This window comes from Montipora capricornis, chromosome 2 (assembly GCF_036669925.1).
Source record: "Montipora capricornis isolate CH-2021 chromosome 2, ASM3666992v2, whole genome shotgun sequence".
NCBI lineage: Eukaryota > Metazoa > Cnidaria > Anthozoa > Scleractinia > Acroporidae > Montipora > Montipora capricornis.
In genome coordinates this window covers 53381784-53397274 of record NC_090884.1, presented here as the reverse complement: position 1 = coordinate 53397274, position 15491 = coordinate 53381784, and the positions used below count along the sequence as shown (strand labels likewise).

Sequence of the window (15491 nt, the reverse complement as noted above, 5' to 3'; positions counted from 1 at the left end):
TTTCTTTAATGTTCAGGATTCCGTTAAATATGAGCTCGAGTATTCCTATTGAAAAAAAGTACTACGATGCATATAGCATCTACGAAAGGCAAAATCGTGTGGTATGATGTACCTCGATGGTCTAACCCCGCCTGACAGGGATTATAAACATCAGTGAACTTTTGTCGTGGAGGCAATTATGTCATGGAACGTGGACTTGGAACTTGGGACTATGCAATTGAACCGGATATGAAACAGGCACGAGATATCAACGACCTACTGAGCATCCTTGTAATCAGAGTAAACAGCAAAAACCCATAGCATGTACTGACCAAGATATTAATGTAAAAAATAAACTGAAATACTGTGAAGTTTAAAGGAAACCCTCTCTAACCCTAAAAATCCTTTGAACAAAGTGTAGGCTACCTGTAGCCTCTTGTTCATTTGAGAATTGTGCCAATTTTGATTTATTTAAATTCATTTAAGGGAACAAAGGCCCCACCTCAAGGCTCCTGGGTAAACACTCATAAAGATAGTTTTTTTTCCCTAGACCCTCAAAATCAGTTAATATTATTTTATTTTAAGTTAACTCTTGGTATAGTGAAATGATTGGTTTATGGCAAGGACTTGGAATCTTGCCTAGTCTGCTATGGACAAGTCAGACCTCAAAAGGGTAGAGGAATGACTACTGTTTAGCTTATACAGAACAAAAATTAATGGTGATATTCATTAACAAACGTACACGTGACCATAAATAACTTTTCCAAGTTTAATGGGAAAAAATACTCCCTATATGATATTGTGATCAAGGCTGGCAATTTAAGCAAGAAGTACACGCCAAAACATGTATAAAGGTCTGTGTTGATACAGTTTTCGAACTGAATTAATTTTTACCAAGTGCAATAATTATAACACCAAGTTCTGGGTTTCGAATGGCTTGATATAATTACGTACACGTACCCCAGGGAGTGAGCCTCTAAAATTTAACAATACTGGTAAGTTCGAATAGACATAACAAGAGAAACATTATTTTTAAAAGAGCTTTTAATAGAATGACTACACTACACAAAGTCCAAAACAGTTCTTGTTTCAGCTTGGCATATTCTTCGAGACATGTACATTCTGTACGTGTATCCTGTGGCTAGATTTTGAAGGAAAGAAGGCACCGAAACAGTTTTTCACATTTCCATTGCTTCTCCTGTAGTCTCTATTACATCCACTACAATGGGCTTGACGTCCTTTGTGAGAACAGCTGTTGATAGACAAAGTACAAATAAAGCCATTGGTCTCAACTCTCAAGATTACATGTGTTTCCGCTGAACTGTAAGTAAAATTAAAAACTTTCAATTCCTTAAAAGCTTTTCGGTTAAGCATCATCTTTAGAAACCCCACTGACATACTAGTGCTTTCAGGAAAAATCCAAACCTTTCATTATTAAGTGTCTTAATTCTTCATTTACCCAAACAGAGACTTTATTTATTGCTGGCCAAATTTAATGCAATGGTCTAAGTTTTATCACTCCATTCTTTTTTCTATGAACGCCAAACAAAGGTTGATTTACAAAAGAACAACTTATCAAAACATAACAAAATTAATACAGAACACTTTACACTGTTAATCTCAAGAAAATGCTGACCTATCTGCTGTGCAAACCAAATTTAATACATAACCTTACTTATCTCCAAGTAGTTACCCAGGCTAGATACCAACTAACAACTCCATTTTTTCTCGCTATTTCGGTTTTTTCAGGCATTCCCCTAAAGTTGCAGTAACTAACCTGTTGTGCCTCTCTTGTACGAGTACCGGCCTTGTCTAACTCCCTTTTCATTTGCCACATCATATGGCCTCAGGTATTCGGTGCCCTCTTTGGTGATCACACACAGGTCAACATTACTTCCTGATCCCTAAAAGCCAAACAGCGATAATATTGGAAATAAATTACTGTGGCTCACTTTTGGCATTTAAGGGGAGACACATGTAGTTTCTGAATGGACCCAGATGTTGTTAACCCATTCACACATAAAGTGCCCCAAATTGGCGAGTACAATCGTTTGGCGTTAGCCAGAGTAAAATCATTTAGTCTCACTCTCTCCCCTAAGAGTGACACTTAAAAATTTTACTCTGTCTAACGCCAGACAATTATTTTTACTCATCAAGTCATTGTCATAGTCATATCTTTATTTAAAGAGGGAGACGTAATAACCTGTTACAGTTTTCTAGCTTACCACCCTTTCCGAGCTTTTTACCCTCCCAACCATGATACACCACAGAAGACAGACCACAACACCAGGAACTACATGCCCTACTCTTTGTGACAAGTGTGCGGGATCTATTACGTTCCATAGGATTAGAACATTGAAGGGTTGTGAGACAGGACCTCTGGCTTATCATCCTTATCCCAGAAGACTAGAGAGTCTAACCATTTGCAGATGTGATTACAAAGGCAGCACTTTCTCCTCAGTTATTTAAAGACTCTGAGTGTTGGTCCGGCCGGAGTTGAACTCACGACCTCCCTCGTGACAGCCCATGGCTCAACCAACTGAGCCAGTACGCGGTCCAATGGGGGCCTCTTCAGGCCTCTTCAGGGATGAAAGGGTTAACCACAGCCACTTAGAGATTTTACCCTGTCTAACAAATGACAATATTATTTACTAAATAAGGAATCCCTAAGGGGCAAAAGGGTTCAATCATGGTATTTTGTTCACTCTGTTCACAATCTGCTGGGTAAAGCAAAGTAGACAGAACCCATGATTTCTTTTCCATTCTGGAAACTGAGTACGAGCCAAAAGAACAAGTAAACCAAACATTGCTTGATTTTCTGTTGTGAAAAGTCCCAGAAAATGTGCCTGAAGTGAAACCATTTACCTTTCTGGCATTTTTCGATAAAAGTAATAATTAAAATCAGTCAACGTACATGAATGTACATAATTGTACTATGTAGTATATTAAAGTCAAATGTTGCAGCACTAGTCAGTGTCTCAAGAGTATAATAAGATTACTCTTGGTCTATTCTACAAAAATATAATAATACAGTAACTCACAAGATCATTGAATATCCCTGCAGCAATGGCATCACGAACCAGCTGTTTAGCTTCTTCAACCTGAAAAATCAAATCTAATCAACTTAACACATCCAGGTGCAGTGATTATTCACACACAGTCAAGCAAACAATGCAAAAGTAGAGACTTGCATGTACATGAATTATTGTAACAATCCTAGTTTTATTAATCACATTTTTACTCTATTACCTCCATGTTGGGTTTATATCGTGACTCAAACACTGACATAGCAGCCAATGAACCAGAACCTGTCAGGAAATTCATAAATTAATGCAAACATTGTTTTGTATAATTTTATACTGAAAGGACAAAGAGTTCATAGAACTTTCAAAGGGTAAAGCCAACAAGCAGCAGTCATATCCCAACAAGCTGGTGGTGATGAACAATGTACAACAGGGACAAGCAACCTGAATATACCACAAAACTTAAACAGTACCATTAAAAACACTAAAAAAGGCATTGACATGAAAGAAAAAATTCCACAGAAATACATGTACAAGCTGGTTTAAGGCATGACTACCAAGAACAAGAAACAGCAGAGGAAAGGGTCATTATGTTATTGAGGTGACAAAATTTAATATCAAGAAGGTAGGAGAAATCATTTATTGACTCACCCATGGTGACATATGGCAGTTTATCAGTACTGCCATGAGGGTACACTGTATGTAATGTTGGACCATTCAAGTCCACACCACCCAGAACCAGAGCAGCACTGATATAACCTTGATATCTAACATTAAGTGCAAAATAAAAACCAAGACAATTCTTTAAAAATAGAAAAATATATTACTGTACTTGTATTTAACAGTTCAATATTGCAATTCTATTTCACAACCAGACACTACATACAGTACTTACTGGCCATAAGATAGCAGCATCTACATGCGCGAAAAATGCATGCAAAATGGCGGATTTTCGCGCAAAATACGCGCGCGTTATTATACTTCAGGATGACTTAAGTACTGTTGATAAAGGCTAGTACATGTACATGTATGTAAGTTGCACATGCACTGTAATTCTTCAATAAATTTTGCATCAAAATGATACCCAATATTACAAAGTTCTACAAAATGTTAGAGACCATTATAACAACTGGACAGGCTTCTTTGGCCAACAAAGGATTTGGTCAAATAAATAATTTATTATGAAGTGTGGTATTTTCAAATTGATAATTAAAAATGAACCATAAGGGAATGAATTATGAGACTACATTTTGGCAAAATAGTGAGACTGTACCTAAACAGCCGCTGTTTTAACATTCGCAGTGCAGTAACAATTCTGGCCTAAAAAAATACAAAGTTAAAATCACACAATGAGGCAGTGAACAATAATAATATTATAAGTAGATGAAATATCAGAAGATGAAGGCAATCAGATGAAATTAAGTTCTGCAAGAAATGGCCTGAACAAATACAGGACTGGATTTATCCAGAATGCATCTGTTCACAATTCAGGAAAAGAAGAAGAAGTCACTTGGTGAGAAGGTAAGAATACAATAAAACACTTAGAAGAGCAAATCCCGGGGGGGAGGGGGGGGGGACTCCCATATGAAACAGACGGGGATGCTCGTCATCTCACTTAGGGGTGTAAATTTTGGATTTTGGTCTTGCTTAAGGTGTTCCGGGCAAAGCGCCAATGTTTTAAGCCGCCAAGGTCTCGTTTAGGGTTCCGCGAAGAAACACAGAATTACGTGAATTTCCTTAAGCCACGCCCAGATTAGTCTCCTTAAGGGATTACAAAAAGCTTGAGCCACGCCCAGATGGTCTCCTTTAGGGGTTAAATTCAAAATTTCCGCAAATAGTCATGCCCGCATGTACATAAAAGATAGATTAGATTCCCATTGTCATTTATATGCTGTTAGTCAAGTTGTACCTGGCGTCCAGTGGACAAGCTGTGCAGCTGAATATTAGAAGATATGAGTTGTGTAACATACTCTGTGTCAGCAGCAGTACCAGCACCGCAGCAACTGAAAATAATCAATTCCCAGGAAGCTTTAGGGAAGTCAGGATGGCTTAGTAGTTATCAACCATGCCTTCCACCTCTGCAACCCAGGTTCACCTTTTGGCCCCGAGATCGTATGTGGGCTGAGTTTGAGTAGATCTCAAACTGCCTCCGAGGGTTTTTCTCCGGGTACTCCCTGACCGGTTTTCCTCCCTCAGAAAAAGCGACTCCCAGCCTATTCCATCTGGCTGTGGTGCTGTGCTCCGAGGTCATAAATGGGTCGTGTTCAGGGGCCGAACCCTAGCCAGCAGCACAGCTCCTTCGGTCCGACCTTGTTGAGCCGCGCCCTTAGTAATTCAGTCTCCGACTGTGTGTAAGGGCATTTAGCAGGTCATGCATTATTATTATCATTATCATTAAGATCATACCGCACACCTACTTTCTTTAAAATAATTTTATTCTAGAACAAGGACAAAAATTTTACAAGGAACAATGACTTTGTAATGCTATCAAGTACACAAAAAATAATACAAAAGACATGCTACAGGGTACATACAGTACATTACAGTGTACTTACTAAATATTTGGAGCAATGTAGTGAATCTTGGAACAATTTTTATCAGCAACAATAGTGTCCTAAAAATGAAAAGAAAATAAGCATTAATAATTTTCAGGGTTGCCAATCATCAGTAACAAAAAAATTCTCTGACTTCTCCCCACTTTTCCCTGACCTGTAAACAATTTTCACTGACCTTAATTAGGTGAATAATTACATTTGCTTCAGCTTCTTTTGAAGACCATCAATATTTCTTTCTTTTCCTTTTCTGTTTCTTTGCGCTTTTGACGGGATTTTGTGCGCAAATTCTTGTGAACTGTTTACCAAAAATGAAATTCCCTGACTTTTCACTGACTTTCACAATATTTTAAGATTTTCCCTGCCTTTTCCCTGACCTTGAAAAATTTTTGGTTTTCCCTGATTTTTTTTCTGACAGTGGCAACCCTGATTTTGAATGATAACAACTTCTTTGTGCTGTTTTGATTTTTTTTGGTTATCTCTACACAGGTTTGGTTATTGCTACAGGTGGGAAGCCTACAAATTAATGCACCTCTGTTGCTCTTGTGTCAGCTCCTAAAACAACACCGTCCTACAAAAACAGACAACAATACATTTAGTGCCCAATAATGTACTTGATGTAGAGTTGGAACTTTCAGTCCTGTGAGTAAGAGTTATACATTTCACTCTATCTAACGCCAGATGGCTTCACTCATCAATGGGACCGCTTCAGGTAGGTTAAAAAAAAATTATCCAGTCCCAATTTTGCAACAAGATATGAACATTAAGTTACAAAGTTGTTGCGCTATATACTGTATTGTGTTGCCAGAGGTTTAACAAAACAAAACAATATTATTATGAGTCTACAATGTGTGAGTAAAGAAACCGTTGACAATGGTGAATGTCTTGCACATTACACTGAGCTACATGTAAATTACGCTACCACTGTACTCCATATCTTCAATCTTTAATTTTTTCATTTCCTTATTTATTTTACCAAAAGTACAGTAGCTGCAAAGTGGCAACTACTAACCATTTTATTTCCAAAGTCTGAAAGAGTGAAGGTGAAAAGTAGTCAAAAACTTGTGACTTCTGATATTTTAAAAGGGAAAAAATTGCAAATGCAATTGCAAATGCAAATGTACCGTATTTACCCGTGTATAAGTCGATCCCATGTATAAGTCGACCCCCCATTTTTGATGGCAAAAAACGCAATTTCTTAATTTCTTTGTTAAATGTTCATGGGGCACTGATCTTGTATTCTTCGATTTCTAAAAATGTGGATACACAAAAAAATCAGGGCCTCAAGCGCTTAATAGTTTTGTTGTTCATCAGCTGTTGTATATGCGTGCCTTTTGTCCTTGAGTTTCGAATACAGTCTGATTAAATCGATAATGTAAACCTCCATCTCACCTGTTTCGTTGTTCTATGATATTGGGCTTTAGAGGATATGCACAATGCAACATCACAGAAGCAGGAGTCAATCTTTCAAAATAACTTGCGAATGATGCGAAAATGTGCAAGGTTTTATTGGTCCTTGATTTATAATTTCTCAAATGACAAACAAAACAAAATTCATAAACCAAACAATACGAAGTTTGCAAAAGCATTTTAAATCTGCCAGGTTTGTATAAAGAATAAAAAACCTTCATTACCAACCAGCATTTACACGCAACACGAGTGACGATCCTTGCACGCAAACACGAGGTATTGCGCCAGGTTACTAAGCCGTTGAACGATCGTGTTTTATTCTAAGAAACAGAAATGACTTTTAGAGCTTTCCGCCTTTGGAAAACGAAAATTTCCAGTGTCTATTTCATATTTGTGCTTGTGAGTATCTTCAACATTTAGAGTTGGACAAATCCTTTTTCATTTCAACTGGAATTGCTTACATTCGTTTTGAAGTCTTTTGTCATTCATTTTGAAGTCTTTTACGCCGGCTTTTGTCCACTGCCTTCGTTATGCCCAAGACAACGTTAACATTATTATGTTAATTTTGAATAAATTACCTAGCTGGAACTTGGCTCAAAATCTTTGACCCGTGTATAAGTCGAGGGCGATTTTTGGAGCTTCTTTTGAGGCCATAAAAGGTCGACTTATACACGGGTAAATACGGTAACTGTATTGATTGCAAGTTCGAACCCTGTTGATGCAGGCTGCATTTTTACTGCAGTACATGTAGTTTTTAAAGACCCACTATCATAATTATAATAAATATTACATGTATATATCAAAGTGTGTATCACTTTTTGCATGCTCTAATAAGAACACTGTCAACTGTGAAGTGAACAGCTGAGTGGATCCTGTCGAGTAGTTTTTTATAATAAGACATTTTGCTAAACTTGCACCTCACTAACTTGCTAAGATTTTTCACTAACCTGTATTTTGGTACTTTCCCCAATGTTCAGTTTGCTAACATACATGTAGCACATTATTTTGCTTATGTTCTAACTGAAGTGTATTTAAAAGGTTTTTTTTTTAGGTCTATTGTTTATGCTGTTTGTTTTGCTGTTCTCCCAATGGATAGCAAGTCAATTACATCACACCTTACAACAGCTGATACACGACCCTTTTGGCATAATAATTATAGTTGGGCAACTGCATGTATATAAATTAAACTAGTTTTCTTATCTATGGAGAGTTTGGTTAGAGTAAAATGACTAAGAAATGACCCGGACCAGCAGTCCGTGTTATAGAGATGTCCGTCTTTATACAGAGGTGTCCGTTAAGAGGGAGTTGACTGTACACAAGAATTTAATATTTACAGATCACAATTGTCCAAACTTTTCTGAAGCGATAAATTGATAAAGCTTTCTCGTTCTTTTAACAATACTCCATTACAAGAAAGTTTAGCAAACCTTGAAGACAATCCCACAAATCGTTGTACCAGTTTTTCTAGCAGTGGGCAATTTTGCACCCATTTTCTCCAATATGGCATTCCTGAAGAATAATTAAACATATGAAATGGATGGAACATTACTTATGAAAGATGATGTTTTCCCAAGTGTCCGAACCTTTTACAGTTTTCGAAGGAAAATCCTCCACAATGCTCTTGCGCTACAGTACCCCCAATAGCCGCCATCTTGGAAAATTTTGTGGAGTCATTCTTAGTGTGCATGTCGAAATATGTTAACCGCTGAAATATTGCGGATTCTTCAACCCAGGTCCTCTCTCTTCTGGACAAAATGGCGGAATACTTTGACTGTTTGTCCTCCTTCGTCGTTTTAGATTCTATTTCTGTTGAGAAATATCGCTCCAAGAGAACGGGCATCAATTTTTGCTTTGCTAAGGTTCCTGGTCCTCTTGTGAACGGCTTTCTTTGCCTTGGTATGTATTGTTACTTAATTATAAAGTACATGTACCACGTGAATAATAATTATTTACAACCCGGGGTAGTCATTCGATAACATCGATAATCGATAGCATTCGATAACAATCGATAAAGATCGATTAATTTTTTGGAAATTCGATAAAAATCGATAAAAGAGTTTGGTGTGAGTAATCGATAATTATCGATTTTTGAGTTGGGGCTATCGAATTTATCGATAAATATCGAAATTATCGAAACTGGCTTATCGTATCCAATTCTCGAAACGGAAACACCAAAAGATATTAAAGAGCTCGCAGAGATACTTATAACAACTTCCCTGTTCGTTAAAGAACTTCTTGCTCCCCATATTTCTTAGGTTAAAACGTGGTTCCAAAACCAACGGAACAAAGCAAGAAAGGAATAATAAGACGACAACCACAGTGGACGACAACTGAAGGCGAGGAAACGGAAAAAAAAGTTACGTTTCTAATTGAACCCGGATAATCGAATTTTTTTTTTAATTTTATTTTTTTTTTACAATTTACTACAATCCAATCTACGAAAATAATGTAATCGAACAATTAAATCAGGAAAAAATCGTAATGCAGTCTCTTTGATCTCTTTTACAGTGTTCGTCAACAAATCATTTCATTGCCGCCTTTGAAATCTACATTTAAAGAGTCACAATCAAACGCTCCCTCACCGGAAACAGGCTAATTTTTATCGATTCAATAGCGATCGATGAATCCGATAAAATCGATAAAATTACACTTCGTCGGCGTGTGAGTATCGATTTTTATCGATTTACCGATAAAGTCGATATCGTTTAAAATCAATTTATCGATAGATATCGATTTATCAAATGATTTTCCGAAATCAATTTTTATCGATTGACTACCCCGGGTTTACAAGACACTGATGAAAAGCTCATTTGGTCCCTTGGTGTACCGTGCAATGTGAACAATTATGGATTCGATTCCCATTTAGTCCTGGATTTTTAGCTGAACTTTTCAATACCCTGTATTAACTTCTTAAATTGTATTCTGACTCGTTCTTCAGAGAACGCCATCAAATGCTAACAAATTAAATGTGGCACGCAATAATTTGTGAGAACGATAAATCAGTCATGACATTGTTCATGACTTGTCTTATGTTGTGGGTGCAGGGCTGGTGCAGAGGTGAGAGCACTTGCCTCCCACTAAGGTGGCCCAGGTTCGATTCCCAGAGTCAGCGTCATATGTGGGTAGACTTGCCACAGGTCGACCTTACGAGAATCCCAGGAGAAAATGTTTTGGCAGGTGAAGCGTGATTTTTCGAACGCAAAGCGGATGAGCAAGCTACAAAGTCGCAAGAGATCGACTTGTCTGGCTTGCAAGGTTTTCATATGTGTTTCGCGCCAAAAAGGGTATGACGTCATTCACAAGTTCTGCACTTGAATGGCGCAATCCGATGAAAACAATTGAACAAAGTCATGTTTGTTTCTCTTAAAGCAAAAGAGGAAATTTGTTTTACTTTGTGCTAAAGGCATCAGAAACAAAAACGAAATAAAACGGAAGCTTATTTCAATCTCAAGTCGCCGCTTGGAAAGGAGATCTCCAGTGATAGAAACAAAACACTCATGTAGGCTTCAGGTGTAGGAGACGTGCTAGAACAGGATTAACAGACATGCTACATGTAGATCGGGAATAGAAGTAGAGATACATCTTTAGTTAGTGAAACTTACATTTAGAGATGCAATGACTCTCATCAATGAAGACACATTTTAAAATATTTTCTTTCAGTTGATGAAAAAATTAATGTGTCAATAGTTGTTGAGAATCGCCTCGGGACTTCCAGACACCAGATGATACTTAAGATTTAACATGTCCTGCAACTGTTGCTTTGAACAATTGTCTCCTACATACATGTATGACACAGTGATGCCACGACAATTGAGGCTAGAGACTAGATTTTTCATGAGCAAAATCAGTGGAACAATTACGAAGACGATAGTATTGCAATCCTCTCCAAGTAAACTATCAAAATCGTGCGGGGCTACATGTACATGTAGTTCAAAGGTCAGACTTTCCCAGACCTGGTTGGGGCAGGCACAAACAAATCTCTGCAAGACAGATATGCTTGAATTGTTTTCTTTTGATAGTCACGCAATTCGGAATATCCTGTAGCTTCAGCCATCACTTATGTTGAAAGTCACGCTTCACTGTGTATGGCAAATTTTGATTGACATCTCTATTCCCTGGGGTCCACAAGGACTACTCTAATAATTATTGGTCTAGCTCATTGACCCATTTTTGGGTTGCTATAATTGGCGTCAATCAAGTTAGTATGAAAAGTCCTTGATCCCGCATGAGACGAAGGACTTTTCAAAACTCTACATGTGGGTTGAGTTTGTTGGTTCTCTACTCTGCTCCGAGAGCTTTTTCTCCAGGTACTCCGGTTTCCTCTTCCCCTTCAAAATCAACATTTGATTAGACTCTTAAATAGACTTGCTTCCTTTCCTTTTGTTTTCTTTCCTTAATTCCTTGTACATTAATAGCTACTGAAGCCCATGATGATGATGGTTTGCCACACACCTTGGAGCACCTGGTGTTTATGGGAAGTGAAGATTATCCATATAAGGTATTTAGAATAGTATTATTTCATTGAACTTGCAATGATTATTATTAGAGTGAATAATGACATTAAAGCTTTTCCTTCTTTCAATAATAATTAATGTTAATTTTTTTATTATTTTTGTTATGAAGTACGGTTCTCAAAAAAGAGCTCATAATTACACTGTAGGTGCTTTACAAAAATGTACGTGTGCAATTTATAGGAGCTTTTCACCTGACATCATCGCCACCATGTTGGTGGATGAAAACAAAAGATCTCTCATTAGCGTCTTTTATTCATCCACCAGAAGTTGTACATTTCTCTATTGTTATTTGTGTCTCTAGAGATTGGTCCTATAAGAAGTAAAGAAGACTTTAAAGGTGTAAGATAATGTAATTAATCTACATTTATAATGGATGTGTCTTACATGTACATTTCCACTAAGAATTTAAACACTGGGATGACAACATCACAACCGACATTTAAGGATATACATGTAGGACTCAATGTGATTTGATGGGTGGTAAAGAGGTAGCTGTTCACTTTTTTAGTGGCTTGCTGCATGAGTTTCTTCCATCTTTTTATCAGTATTTCTTTATTTTTTTATCTGCTCTCCCTTCATTCTACAGCTGTTACTGTACCAATAATTATAATAATGCCAGGTGCAGCCATTCACCAAAAACAAATCTTGCTTTCTTTTGTCATCCTCTTCTTTTGTCCTCTATTTCCTTTCCTTTACTCTCAGTCCTTCAAATCAGTTGTGTTAGACTTGCAAGCTTGCAGGTGTTTTTTTTTTGCCAACCTTGTTGAAGCTCAACCACTTTGCAGAGACAATGTTATATACATGTACAAGTCATGTGAGTCTTGTCTCTCAAATCATTCAGCCGTCACTAAATTGATTCTTCATCCAAATGATCCTTGTCCTAATAGTTACTCTATTAAAACTATTGCCTGTATTGCACATCCTCCTGTCTGATTATTTTCTTTTGCATGCCTTTAAGTTGAACAGTTACAGTTTCAAACTGAGAATGACTTATGCTTATGAATTTCAACTTGCAGGGTCTTTTAGATTTGCTTGCAAATAGATGCTTGGCCCAAGGAACTAATGCATGGACGGCAACTGATCATACAGCATATACAATGGAAACAGCTGGAAGCGAGGGATTCCTTAATCTGTTGCCAATCTACCTTGACCATGTGCTGTATCCAACACTAACAGTAAGTATAGTTTGGAGTATTGCCTTAAAACCAATGATGGTAAAGTGGAGTCCTCCTCCAGGAATTGTACTTTCACCTGATGCAGTTATCTGGCCTTACATAAAATCTCAAGTATCAACTGATCCAGTCAGAACACATAGTTCTTGTGTTTAACTTAGTTAATAACAGCAAAGAGTTTGATTGTTTATTCTGATTGCTTGAAAGAGCAAAATGCAACGTACATGACTTTGTACACATAAGTTCCCTTTGGTAACAAGTTTATTGTTACTATTAATTGACTAAAAGCCAGTACATTGTTACATTTTTTAGGGTAAGTATATTTGGGAAGGGGAGGGGGGGGGAGACTGAAAATCAAATGGAATTAAAACCATTGTAACCAGAAAAATCTCCCAGAGCAGAGAGGAGAACCATCAAATTCAACCCATAATGATGTGGAGACTGTGAATCTAACGTGGGATGTGCTTGTGGAAGCCATGTGATCTCACCACTTCTACATGTACACTACAGAAGAAAGCATTCTCTCTGCCCTTTTGATAAGTATTTACCACTGACTAGTCTCAGAAGATGGTATCAAGGCCTCAGTTTGAGATTTTGCTGTAACGACCTCACTCTTGGTTATTGAGTACTTAAGGGCCCACAGACGGATTTTTTGCGCGTTGCTAAGGAAGTGAAATGTTACTTCCGGTAACTGACGTCATCATATCATAAGCTGACAAGAAAACCCACTCACAAGCAAAAGTCACTGCACAAACTGTTGTTGCCATCTAAGGTTTTTCCTCGCCCTTCCTCGCGCTCGTTCTCAGGTCAACTGTGCATGCGTAAACGAACTGACTTCCGGTTTGAGAAAAAAGCTAAATTTCCGGCGGTTTTAAATTGAATTATTATTTTTTTTTACATGGCACGTTTTACCCCCAAACACACAATATAGCTAAGCATTGATCTTTTAATATCATCTTTTTTGAAAAAGTTATGGGTATTTCAGTATCGTTTATGTCTTTAAAAAGAACATTTTTCAAAATAAAAAGAAAACCATGCTTGGCTGGATGCAAAAACGAATACAAATTATCAAACCATCGATTAAATACCCAAATTGTCTAGCACGGAGGCAAATTTAGAGTTTTCTTTTATTGGTCACGTGACCATAAGCGTGGCATGATGACGTCATATTTAAGGTCATTTGCTTACAAAAGTTGGAAACTGACCAAAATATTGCCAAATTCTCTCAAATTACTTAACTATTACATCCTTAGCAACGCACCCCAAAAAATACGTCACTGGGCCCTTAATAATAAAATTATGATAATGAACTTTATTTAAGTGACAAGTGTATTTACATGTAGTTCTAAGGCACTACCTAATACATGTACATGTAGTGGAGGACACCACAGAAATCAAATCGAATCAAATAAAATCAACACAATCATTTCAAATCATAGGTTGGTTTTTGAGAAGGGGGAAAAACCGTTACGGTAGTAACTGGACAAAAACTGGCGTAGCAGAGTAGAGAACCAACAAACTCAACCCACATGTGATACCAAGCCTGTGAATCCAACCCCAACCACATTGGTGGGCGGTGAGTGCTCTTACCACCATGCCATCCCTTGTCGTGAATGATAAGGTAAATTCTTAACAATTTTATGGTGCATTTTGAATAACAGGACTCTGCATACATTACAGAAGTTCATCATGTGAATGGTGATGGGGAAGATGCAGGTGTTGTGTACTGCGAAATGCAAGGGAGAGAGAACATGGAGACATCCAGAACATTCTTAAATTTAACACGAGAGATGTATCCTGGTCATTGTGGCTATAAGGTAAAAAATTTTCTCTGCAGGTTGTTTGAGCATACTTCCATTATGAAATATCTTGTCTGAAACCTGAAGGTGTCAGAAAATGATTGTTATGGGTTTTTTCATTAATTTTTGGCTCCATCTTGTCTCTAGTCTGAAACCGGAGGAATTATGGAAAATTTGCGCTCAACTTGTAGTCACACCAAGGTAAATAATTTCAACATGAGTTAGTTTGCTTGTTTCTTTACAGTATGAAAGATTTGAGATGGGCATTAAGTTAAGGAGTATATTGGAATGAGGTGCTGCAAATTAAGGAGGGAGTAGGGGTGGAGTGGCATGCAATATCCTGCCAGGTGTTTGGAGATAGGTTTAGGATTAGGCTGTAACCCTTGTAATAAGTACCTGTTGCAGTGACAGGTGTAGAATCTCTGTAGAAGGTCAGGCGGCATAAAATGTGCAAAGTGCTTACTTGTAGCAATTGAAAGCAGTTTTCATTGAAATGTCTGATTAAGGCCTCAAGGAAGGCCGTACAAGGAGACCACTGTCACTAGCACCTTTCTTGGAAGTCAACAAAGCCCACATAACATTTAACCACAACGTCTCAAAGGAATAAATTGATAATAATGTACATTTATTGGACTTCTTTCAAATCCAGGTTTGCAACTACCATCAGCAGTTTTATCGACCAGAGAATTTGTGCGTTATCATCACTGGACAGATTGATTCCAAGAAAGTATTTGAGACTTTCAAGCCGTTTGAGGACAAAATTGTTACTAAGGCAAGACAAGAATACTTGGATTTATTGAAGCCTAATTCATTTGGCAAATAGTTTATTTCTTGATAAGAATACTAATGTTAAAGGATTTGCAGTTTCACAGCTGTTTCACCTGAACCATGGTTTTGAGAAAGTGTGCTGGACAATTTTTGAGAACCAGTGAAAATGTAAAATTTAAGTAACCTGTCTACTTGTTCACCAAAATAAGTGAGTGATACCTTAAAAGTTTGCGGAGTTGGGCCCATTGAGGTTGTGGCAAAGAATACACAATGT

The 15491-nt window shown here is 37.5% G+C and overlaps 2 protein-coding genes across 2 annotated transcripts in view; one reads left to right on the top strand and one right to left on the bottom strand.

The window, feature by feature from the left end:
• Positions 1-1005: 1005 nt before the first annotated feature.
• LOC138027050 (proteasome subunit beta type-7-like) lies at positions 1006-8680 on the bottom strand. Its single transcript, XM_068874554.1, has 11 exons — positions 8548-8680; positions 8392-8473; positions 6087-6125; positions 5558-5616; positions 4912-5005; positions 4276-4322; positions 3654-3769; positions 3229-3287; positions 3021-3080; positions 1757-1883; positions 1006-1231 (listed from the first exon to the last, which is right to left on the bottom strand). The coding sequence occupies exons 1-11, from the start codon at positions 8649-8651 to the stop codon at positions 1158-1160; spliced, it is 861 nt and encodes a 286-aa protein (XP_068730655.1). The 5' UTR covers positions 8652-8680; the 3' UTR covers positions 1006-1157.
• A 33-nt stretch (positions 8681-8713) lies between these two features.
• Positions 8714-15491, top strand: part of LOC138027041 (uncharacterized protein C05D11.1-like) — a 28033-nt gene continuing 21255 nt past the window's right edge. The window contains exons 1-6 of the mRNA XM_068874543.1: positions 8714-8860; positions 11380-11462; positions 12495-12653; positions 14312-14467; positions 14597-14650; positions 15099-15221. Coding sequence (XP_068730644.1) covers positions 8719-8860; positions 11380-11462; positions 12495-12653; positions 14312-14467; positions 14597-14650; positions 15099-15221 — 717 coding nt within the window. The 5' untranslated portion in view covers positions 8714-8718. The remainder of the gene's footprint in view (positions 8861-11379; positions 11463-12494; positions 12654-14311; positions 14468-14596; positions 14651-15098; positions 15222-15491) is intronic.

Excerpts from the sequence above, each read along its gene's own strand:
- LOC138027050 (XM_068874554.1), bottom strand. The coding sequence starts at position 8,651 with ATGCACACTAAGAATGACTCCACAAAATTTTCCAAGATGGCGGCTATT. Across the intron at positions 5,617-6,086 it reads CTGACACAAGAGCAACAGAG|GACACTATTGTTGCTGATAA; the intron begins GTGCATTAATTT and ends TTTCATTTTTAG. Across the intron at positions 4,323-4,911 it reads GCTTGTCCACTGGACGCCAG|GCCAGAATTGTTACTGCACT; the intron begins GTACAACTTGAC and ends GTATTTTTTTAG.